Source organism: Argopecten irradians, chromosome 16 (assembly GCF_041381155.1).
Source record: "Argopecten irradians isolate NY chromosome 16, Ai_NY, whole genome shotgun sequence".
NCBI classification, from domain to species: Eukaryota; Metazoa; Mollusca; class Bivalvia; order Pectinida; family Pectinidae; genus Argopecten; species Argopecten irradians.
The window spans coordinates 31,113,838-31,125,029 of NC_091149.1; the positions used below are offsets into that span (position 1 = coordinate 31,113,838).

Sequence of the window (11,192 nt, forward strand, 5' to 3'; positions counted from 1 at the left end):
ACAAAACTTCCAGACGGTCCGTGGTGGAACGGGCAGCAAGCATGTTCACGGGAATCTCACGGTGATTTCAAGTTTTGTGACGTTCTGTTGCGTTTTTTCCGCATTTTGCCAAGGTTGATGCAGATTAACTGCACGTTCTATGCTGGTTTGTCAAGGTTTGTCAAGGTTTTGACAGCAAGCCAAGGTGGATGATAGCCGTTTTGGTACGTTCTGTCAAGGCACATCACAGCTTGTAGCGGTGGAAAGCCCGACGTAATACGGCGTGTTACGTCCTATTACGCTCTTACGTTGCAAGCATTATATCATTGCCTTGTCTGGTGCATTTTGCTACTTTTTGGAATTATTTGTTTTAATAGATAGAAATAGTCATTATCAAACACATTTAAACCATCAAATTATACGAAACCTATTATTGTAAAAGGCAGATTAAGTGATAACAATTAATTACAGAAAAAAAATTGCGTAGAAACACTTGGCTATAATAATTATATATTTCTTTTAACACATTTTGTAACTAAACGTGTTTGAAATGACATTTTCGGCAATAAATATTGTTTCATTTGCTCCAAAAAAGCCCGTAATCAAGCTTTCATCCTTAGTAAGCCTTGGTGGACCGTGAAAAACGTATCGGAGCTTGATCAAAACGTGTAAAACGTAGCAGACCTCATCAGATCGTAACAGGACTAGAGAGAATGTAGTGTTATCCTTGATAGACCGTGCTTAAGCCGTAGTGTACCTTTAACCTCCGGGAACAGCACTTTCCCCTGTATCCACGGTCCACCATGTAATCCGTAAAAGACTGTGGCAAAACTTCACAAGACCTCGCTCAACTTGAATACAGAGACAAACATAGCCAAAATTCTACATCGCACCACGTTTCGGGAAAACGGGGCTACCGTGGTCGCCAGGAACATAGTGTAAACCTAGCATTAGGATCCAGTGTAGTCTGGAAAACACTCGTTGATATTACTTCCTTGACTCATAGACTAAAAGGTATACATGTACTAATACATGTACTTACCTTCTCAGGATACCACATTTGTCACACAGTGGATAAATCAATAAACTACAGCTATATTATACTTACCTTCTCAGGATACCACATTTATCACACAGTGGATAAACCACTTGTTCAAACAGTGGAATCAGGATAATGATGAGGAGAGGGTTCAAAGCCTGTTCATAAGAAAGCGGGATTTTAAAATTATTATTTAAGCATTGATGTCAATATTTTTTTTGCATTTTTTTAGTATGAAAAACAAATAACGTCATTGATGTCACTTATTTTAATTTCTTCGGAGTATGAGAAAAAAGGTTGCAAACTGTTCTCACAAAAGTTTGCAAACAATTTTTTTTCAGAACTCGATGACATTAAAAAATAGTGACATCAATGCTTATAATTCATTTTTAGACTATAGCTGTATTTGATTAGATAAAATAAGTTTTAATGTACGCATTGATTTTCCAAGGGATTATTTTTCCAAATCAATACACAACATCAATGTATCTATTGTGATGTCACAATAACATAAGGTTTTCACAGTAGTAAGCAAAAAATGAAAGCAAGATTTAATAAGAAAACAAACAAAGAAAAATTAATTATAATAATAATATGATAGATAGCTTTGCGTTAATTCTGATCTGACTGATTCACTTAAACTGTATAGCCAGTTATTTATGTATGGATGATATTCTGCGGGACAACACTAGGATCGTGAAAATTTGATCTGCAAAATACTGAAAAATGGTTGAATGAAATCTACCCTTAAATCCATATCGCAAAATTTTATAAAATTGCTAACATATGACTTTGTTGTATTTGGATCAAATAGCAAAAAAATTTTATAACGGGCTATATGGTATCATAAATATGTTTCATTAAATTCTGATCTGACATTCACTTCCAGCTACTTCAAATATCAACATAAACAAGAACAAGAACAAATATACGTTTTACTGTAAATTGGATATTTCCCACATAGATACTTTGCTACACCAATTTTAAATCCTGACATAATTTAATGTGTAAATCAGGAATTAGAATGAAAACGCATGGACTATACTATCTAACAGAAACATTATGCTATGAACGTTCAAAGTATTTTACAGTAAGAGATAAATTATAGATACACTCACCATAACCTGGTCCGGTTTGATCCTTCCAAGCACACCCTGAAAAACACATCTTGGTTATATACATGCTTTCAACTTCAGTGGGTTTTTTTAATTTCTTTTTTGTTTTCTTTTTCTCGAGATAACACCCACCTTGTAGTTCTAAACACTAAGTCATATGACAAGCAAGTAAATTCTTTCTAATAGAAACTTCCATAATGTCTACAAAAAACTTTAAAATTACTGATTTTCAAGAGCTATATCTACCTTGTCTTACAACTATAACAATTTTAGATCATTAATATTTTCCTCGAAACAATGTGTTGACAACTGATTTTGCTTTAAATAAGAGTACAAGTTCATACTACTATTGAACATTAAATGACAGCTATGTTTTGTAACCAAGCGGCAGAGCCCCGCTAGATCAATACTGTGTAAGGATTACAGTAAAACACAGTTATAACAAACCTCTGGGGACCAACAAAATCACTTTGTTATAAACATAGTTTGTTATATACACATTACAGATATCTTATATTGATATAATAACCTTGACGGGTATGAAAATCACTATGTTATAACCATGAATTCTTTGTAAGCGTGTTTTACTGTATTGCCATAAAGTTTTGTTTAAATCCCTCCAGTAGTTAAGGAGGAGTTGGTTGATCATTGTATGTACAGTAGTTAAGGAGGAGTTGGTTGATCATTGTACGTACAGTAGTTAAGGAGGAGTTGGTTGATCATTGTACGTACATTAGTTAAGGAGGAGTTGGTTGATCATTGTACGTACAGTAGTGAATGATGAGTTGGTTGATCGTTGTATGTACAGTAGTTAAGGAGGAGTTGGTTGATCGTTGTATGTACAGTAGTTAAGGAGGAGTTGGTTGATCATTGTATGTACAGTAGTTAAGGAGGAGTTGGTTGATCATTGTATGTACAGTAGTTAAGGAGGAGTTGGTTGATCATTGTATGTACAGTAGTTAAGGAGGAGTTGGTTGATCGTTGTATGTACAGTAGTAAAGGAGGAGTTGGTTGATCGTTGTATGTACAGTAGTTAAGGAGGAGTTGGTTGATCATTGTATGTACAGTAGTTAAGGAGGAGTTGGTTGATCATTGTACGTACAGTAGTTAAGGAGGAGTTGGTTGATCATTGTACGTACAGTAGTTAAGGAGGAGTTGGTTGATCGTTGTACGTACAGTAGTTAAGGAGGAGTTGGTTGATCATTGTACGTACAGTAGTTAAGGAGTGAGTTGGTTGATCATTGTATGTACAGTAGTTAAGGAGGAGTTGGTTGGTTGATCATTGTATGTACAGTAGTTAAGGAGGAGTTGGTTGATCGTTGTACGTACAGTAGTTAAGGAGGAGTTGGTTGATCGTTGTACGTACAGTATTTAAAGAGGAGTTGGTTGATCGTTGTATGTACAGTAGTTAAGGAGGAGTTGGTTGATCATTGTATGTACAGTAGTTAAGGAGGAGTTGGTTGATCATTGTACGTACAGTAGTTAAGGAGGAGTTGGTTGATCATTGTACGTACAGTAGTTAAGGAGGAGTTGGTTGATCATTGTATGTACAGTTAAGGAGGAGTTGGTTGTTAAGGAGGATTGGTTGATCATTGTTGTACAGTAGTTAAGGAGGAGTTTGATCATTGTATGTACAGTAGTTAAGGAGGAGTTGGTTGATCATTGTATGTACAGTAGTTAAGGAGGAGTTGGTTGATCATTGTATGTACAGTAGTTAAGGAGGAGTTGGTTGATCATTGTATGTACAGTAGTTAAGGAGGAGTTGGTTGATCGTTGTACGTACAGAAGGATACAAACAACCTGAAGTGTTGTATACAGACTGAGTAACACTAGCAGAGTGGCCTTTATACACAAGTTAATTTGTGTTGACATTTAAGGATTAACTTTAATAGATTTTTTTATGTTATGGAGAGATAACACAAAACTCTGAGTGTATTCTAAATAAACTGTGATTAGTTTATGATGAGAATACACTAAGATATTTGTGTTATATCTCCACAACATAAAAAATCTATTCAAATTAATCCTTATAATTCAATTTACTAAAGATAATCTCTTCATTGTTCAAAATTCATTTTGGGACTCTTTTGTCAATGAAATCATTACGACGTCATCTCAGCCAATCAGAAGCAACGTTACAAACGGCGACGCTATTTTTTCCCTTTATGGGCTGATAAAGTAAATTTTTAAGCCAATGAAAATGCTTGTAACAAGCGAAATTGAATTATTTAGTCATATAAAACACAAGGATGTACTCATATCAAGCAGGTGGTCTTCATACAGAGTTTTAAAACACAATGTTAAGCTTACCACATCACCATCCATCTGGGCAGCTTGGAGAGTCCAGCGTGATCCCTGGAAATAAATTATGTTCACCTTTATAGACATCTGGTAATTAACCAATCTGATTACAACACAAATCCATACCCCCATTCCGTTTCAGTGTAGAATTTGCATTTCAATCAGATTTGCAACTAATATAACTAAGTTATTGTGTCGGCCCTATTTTTTCAGATCTGAAGTGATTCCAATTTTAAATTTGATTTACCAGACATATATAATCAATTGGCATGTTTCTTAAGACATTTCAGTTCATCACTTGGTGCTATGGAATATAACAGGGGAGGTAATCAAATAAACTTTAGTAGATTATTCCAAGGACCAACATTGTTTTGTATATGTTTCATTGATAGGTAGTTCTAAGATTGATCATTCTACATTGTATAAATAAAATCTTCATTTACCTGTTGGTCTGACAATACCATTAATTAACAAAGTTATCGGTTGGACAAAACAATGTAGAATATTTACCTGTTGATCAGACAACGCCCAGAACAAAGGTAGAGGAAGAAATAAGGTCAGCACCTTTAGTAGTGACTTAACTTCATCTATAAAATCATGCTGAAAATCAAAATGAAATTTACAACACATAGTGGACAAGTATTCCTTATAGGGCTGCTGGTAAAAAAGGTGGTTTTCATTATAGTCCTACTCCCTATGAGATGAGAGTTAGAAATCTACATTTTACAAACAGGAAGTAGATGCCAGGTAATGCCTACATTCTTTTTTTCTAGACTGGCTTATCTCCATCTCCTAAACTTGGCATGAAATGGTCCTGGCAGTTAAGGGGACTTTAAAAAACTTGAACTTTTTTCCTCCAGGGGAGTTAACTTTTGTTTTTGCCTACAGATATCATTACCCATGATATGATATGTATCCTTTAAAATATTTAGCTTTTACATGCTATAGATCCTTACCTCAAATTTTTCCTCAGCATAGTCGAGCCAGTGTTGCATCTTTACATTAGTTCCTCGATTTTTTACTTTACCCACAATACCTGCCTGTAAATTGAAAGATAGGACATTAGCGGAGTTGTCTCCCTTACAAGTATACAAACAATACCACAGTTTATTGATTAATTCATAAAGAATATTAAAACATAATTTTACATAGTTAAAAATTTGGAAAGAAAAATAGATGATACCTTTATACAGTTGTACACTCTTCCGACCAGATTACCAGCAGGGGGTGTAATTTTGTACTGGCTTTTCCCAGCAATAAAAATAACTGAAAAACAAAATGAAAATAAATAACTAAAACTATATTTTCAACAAAAAATCCATTTTTCACATTCTTCAATCTGTTCTCCTTTAACAGTTTTTAATTTATTCATGTATTTTATTTATATTACATCTTTTTCTCATTTTTTACCTGTCTTTCCCATTCTGAAATAACATACAGAAAAGCATATTAATATCTTTTATTTTCTTTACATTACATTTCTTTTCTCATTTTTTACCATTATTTTTTTGTACATGTTTTTTTATTCTTCAATTATCTACATTCTCTCTACTGATTAAAATACACATCAACAGAACAATTATTGTCGAAAGCTATTGATAACTTACAATGTATGTTACATATGATATATATTAAACTGGAAATTAAAGATTCTTGTATCTTGTAGAACTAAATAACACACGTCAGTCAAACACTTTTTCGTATGCCGAATATAAACTTAATTACTGGAACTATTAAATTTCCGAAACAATGAAGTAGAATTCTAACTGAGTTTTAAACCAAAGCATTTTCTCGCTTACTTTCTATAATGTCCCTAACATGTCCCATACCAAAATAAAGTACAGAAAAGCATAATATCTTTTATTTTCTTTACATTACATTTTTTCTCCTCATTTTTTTTTATTCTTCAATTATCTACATTAAAATACACATCAACAGAACAATTATTGTCGAAAGCTATTGATAACTTATGTTACATATGATATATATTGAACTGGAAAATAAAGATTCCTGTATCTTGTAGAACTAAATAGCACACGTCAGTCAAAAACTTTTTCGTTTGCCGAACATAAACTTTATAACTGGAACTATTAAATTTCAGAAACACATTTTCTCGCTGACTTTCTAATATCCCTTACATATCCCCAACTTACTTGTAGCTATGAACATGAGTATTGCAGGCACTCCGAAGGCTAGTGGATAGCACTCACCCCCAAAACATTTGACATCAGCTGAAAAAATTGTAGTAAGCTTGTCATTTATAATAAGGTAATAATATTTCGAGGAACATCACTTATCGGTAGCTAGTCAGAGAATCAGGCATAGAATACAGACTTAATTAAATGTCATTTTATAGGATTCATCGCAAATTTGTGGTTTCAAATTTTAATGAATAAATGCAAAAAAGAAGAGAATTCATTACACAATAATTATTTTTTCTTTGTTTTCATACTAAATAAAACTTTGTCTATAATAGAGAAAAAATCCCAGAATGGCTCGAAAACTCGACGTTATTGTGACATCACTATAGAAATTTTGACATTTCATTTTAATTTGGAAGAATAATTCTTATGAACATCAATAGAATTATCAAGTAGTCCAAAAAAGTTAATTGAATGTACACATTGACGTCACTTTTTTTAAATTTCATCATGTTATGAAATAAATTTTGCAAATTTTTGTGAGAATTCATCTGATACATTCCACTGATGGTTGATAACATACTTCCGAGGTTGAGTTAGCTAGAAATCCACCCCCTAGTGAACTATTATGTCTCACCTCTAAGTAACGGAATAATGAGGATTGATAACATACTGCCGAGGTTAAGTGAGCTAGAAATCCACCCCCTAGTGAACTACAAGGTCTCACCTCTAAGTAACAGAGTAATGACAATTGATAACATACTGCGGAGGTTGAGTGATCTAGAAATCCACCCCCTAGTGAACTATAAGGTCTCACCTCTAAGTAACGGAGTAATGACAATTGATAACATACTGCCGAGGTTGAGTGAGCTAGAAATCCATCCACAAGTAAACTACAAGGTCTCACCTCTAAGTAACAGAGTAATGACAATTGATAACATACTGCGGAGGTTAAGTGAGCTAGAAATCCACCCCCAAGTGAACTACAAGGTCTCACCTCTAAGTAACGGAGTACTGACAATTGATAACATACTGCTGAGGTTGAGTGATCTAGAAATCCACCCCCTAGTGAACTATAAGGTCTCACCTCTAAGTAACGGAGTAATGACAATTGATAACATACTGCTGAGGTTGAGTGAGCTAGAAATCCACCCCCTAGTGAACTATAAGGTCTCACCTCTAAGTAACGGAGTAATGACAATTGATAACATACTGCGGAGGTTAAGTGAGCTAGAAATCCACCCCTAAGTGAACTATAAGGTCTCACCTCTAAGTAACGGAGTAATGACAATTGATAACATACTGCGGAGGTTAAGTGAGCTAGAAATCCACCCCCTAAGTGAACTATAAGGTCTCACCTCTAAGTAACGGAGTAATGACAATTGATAACATACTGCCGAGGTTAGTGAGCTAGAAAATCCCCCCTAAGTGAACTATAAGGTCTCACCTCTAAGTAACGGAGTAATGACAATTGATAACATACTGCCGAGGTTGAGTGAGCTAGAAATCCACCCCCTAAGTGAACTATAAGGTCTCACCTCTAAGTAACGGAGTAATGACAATTGATAACATACTGCGGAGGTTAAGTGAGCTAGAAATCCACCCCCAAGTGAACTACAAGGTCTCACCTCTAAGTAACGGAGTAATGATAATTGATAACATGCTGCCGAGGTTTATCATAAAGTAGAAAGCCGAGAAAAATGTCATCCTCTCTTTTTCCTGCAAATGAATAAGTTGTATCATATAAAAGTATACATTCCTGAAAAATAACAATAGTATATTACACTAATTTAATAGATATTTGATACAGTTAGAAATTGATTTTTCATAAAGCATGTATATTCTTTAAAATTGCTTATACACTTGCTAAAAAGCCTATATCAAAGGAAAAACTTTTTAATTAAGACCAGGAAGTCTCTCTGTGTAATGACTATTTGTTTAATTGCAAACACAAAACTTATTACATACAAACTTCCACAAAGAAACCCTTAACCTGGTCGGGTCTGAATTGGTCTGCCCCAAACGCTGACACACATGGCTTAATTCCTCCTGTCCCAAGGCCAATCAGAATCAGCCCTGTCATTGGACCAATCCTAGATAAGTATACAAAATATGTAAATTAGATTAAATCAGTGGTCCCATCCTAGATAGGTATACAAAATATGTAAATTAGATTAAATCGATGATCCAATCCCAGATAGGTATACAAAATATGTAAATTAGATTCAATCACTGGTCCCATCCTAGATAGGTACACAAAATATGTAAATTAGATTACATCAATGGTCCAATCCTAGATAGGTATACAAAATATGTAAATTAGATTAAATCAGTGATCCCATCCCAGATAGGTATACAAAATATGTAAATTAGATTAAATCACTGATCCAATCCTAGATAAGTATACAAAATATGTAAATTAGATTACATCAATGGTCCAATCCTAGATAGGTATACAAAATATGTAAATTAGATTAAATCAGTGGTCCCATCCCAGATAGGTATACAAAATATGTAAATTAGATTAAATCAATGATCCAATCCCAGATAGGTATACAAAATATGTAAATTAGATTAAATCACTGATCCAATCCTAGATAGATATACAAAATATGTAAATTAGATTACATCAATGGTCCAATCCTAGATAGGTATACAAAATATGTAAATTAGATTAAATCAGTGGTCCCATCCCAGATAGGTATACAAAATATGTAAATTAGATTAAATCAATGATCCAATCCCAGATAGGTATACAAAATATGTAAATTAAATTATTTCAATGATCCAATCCCAGATAGATATACAAAATATGTAAATTTGATTTAATCACTGGTCCAATCCTAGATAGGTATACAAAATATGTAAATTAGATAAATCAGTGGTCCCATCCCAGGTAGGTATACAAAATATTTAAATTAGATTAAATCAATGATCCAATCCCAGATAGATATACAAAATATGTAAATTAGATTTAATCACTGGTCCAATCCTAGATAGGTATACAAAATATGTAAATTAGATTTAATCACTGGTCCAATCCTAGATAAGTATACAAAATATGTAAATTATATTAAATCAATGATCCAATCCCAGATTAGAATACAAAATATTGAAATATAACACTAATCATTTTACCAATCTTATATATGGCTACAAAATATGTTATTTAAATTTGAATAACTGGATCATTCTTGCATTACACTATTATCACAATTAAATGTGAGTGCAAATGTATGTAGATTTTTGTATGGCTGTGATTTTTGTCGACCCCAATGAGAGACGAGTCCTTGACTCAACGGGTCATCATATGGCTAGATATTTTCGATGGTAAAAAATCTTTCGATTTTTACTTCCATCAGGAAAATGAAATATTAGCAAAATTGAAATTCCTTGATAATTGCCTATGAGATTACATATGATCTATGTATCTGTCACTCTCGTGGGTGAAATTTTCCTGATCCTACCAATGTCTCACAGTATGTTTGGATACCTACCATTCAGGTGGCGGCAGGGCTGTCAGTGCCATGACTACATTTCCAATGGCATAAATCACAGACACATACAGAATTGTCCTGGAAAATGAAATACAATTATATTATATAATATATCTAATGGTAAAAGGTCAAATGATTGGTAATCGGTTGGGAAAAGCAACCAATCATCTCCTGGAGTCGGATTAATATGATCAGTTTACTACAATACCTAATTTGAATAATTTACCATGGTGATAGTTTTGGGCCGGAAATCCACAATGGCCTCTATAGGGACAATAAATGTCTGATTACAACGAACATAAGAGTGTTTGGAGACTAGATGAGCCTTAGCCAAAGTATATGACCAATTTTCATTGAAATCAGGTAATTGTTAAATTCTGACCCCTTTAGAGGCCATTGCGATCATTGAAGATTTCAAGTACAAAACTATCACCATGGTATATATAGTTTCCCAAAAACCCTTCTTTACCAATTTGCAAGAAAATCAGACGATCTGTTTTCTATTTTGAATCCATAAGGGGTCATGGTGATCATCTTGACTTTCTTAAGAAAAATGAAAACCCCTATTCCAGATTTACATAATACCATGTGCAGTTTAAAAATGATTGGTTACATCTTTAGTATATAAAAATGTAGATCTTTACTCTCAATTTGTTACATCTTTATTATATAAAAATATAGATCCTTACTCTCACTTTGTTACATCTTTATTATATAAAAATATAGATCCTTACTCTCACTTTGTTACATCATTATTATATAAAAATGTAGACCCTTACTCTCACTTTGTTACATCATTATTATATAAAAATACAGACCCTTACTCTCAGTTTGTTGCATCATTATTATATAAACATGTAGACACTTACTCTCAGTTTGTTACATCATTATTATATAAAAATGTAGACCCTTACTCTCAGTTTGTTACATCATTATTATATAAAAATATAGACCCTTACTCTCAGTTTGTTACATCATTATTATATAAAAATGTAGACCCTTACTCTCAGTTTGTTACATCATTATTATATAAAAATGTAGACCCTTACTCTCAGTTTGTTACATCATTATTATATAAAAATGTAGATCTTTACTCTCAATTTGTTACATCTTTAGTATA

The 11,192-nt window shown here is 33.2% G+C and overlaps 1 protein-coding gene across 2 annotated transcripts in view; it reads right to left on the bottom strand.

Annotated features, from left to right (window-relative positions):
- LOC138310546 (solute carrier family 15 member 2-like) overlaps positions 1–10,642 on the bottom strand; it is a 32,803-nt gene extending 22,161 nt beyond the window's left edge. Inside the window, exons 1-10 of one of the 2 annotated variants that reach the window (XM_069251807.1) lie at positions 10,073–10,642; positions 8,569–8,668; positions 8,204–8,294; positions 6,588–6,665; positions 5,618–5,700; positions 5,391–5,474; positions 4,945–5,034; positions 4,444–4,488; positions 2,137–2,172; positions 1,088–1,176 (exon numbers count right to left, since the gene is read on the bottom strand). In XM_069251807.1, the coding sequence (XP_069107908.1) occupies positions 1,088–1,176; positions 2,137–2,172; positions 4,444–4,488; positions 4,945–5,034; positions 5,391–5,474; positions 5,618–5,700; positions 6,588–6,665; positions 8,204–8,294; positions 8,569–8,668; positions 10,073–10,104 (728 nt within the window). In that variant the 5' untranslated portion in view covers positions 10,105–10,642. Of the gene's footprint in view, positions 1–1,087; positions 1,177–2,136; positions 2,173–4,443; positions 4,489–4,944; positions 5,035–5,390; positions 5,475–5,617; positions 5,701–6,587; positions 6,666–8,203; positions 8,295–8,568; positions 8,669–10,072 lie in introns of those variants that run through there. The other variant, XM_069251808.1, reaches the window with a different exon arrangement.
- Between the last annotated feature and the right edge of the window lie 550 nt (positions 10,643–11,192).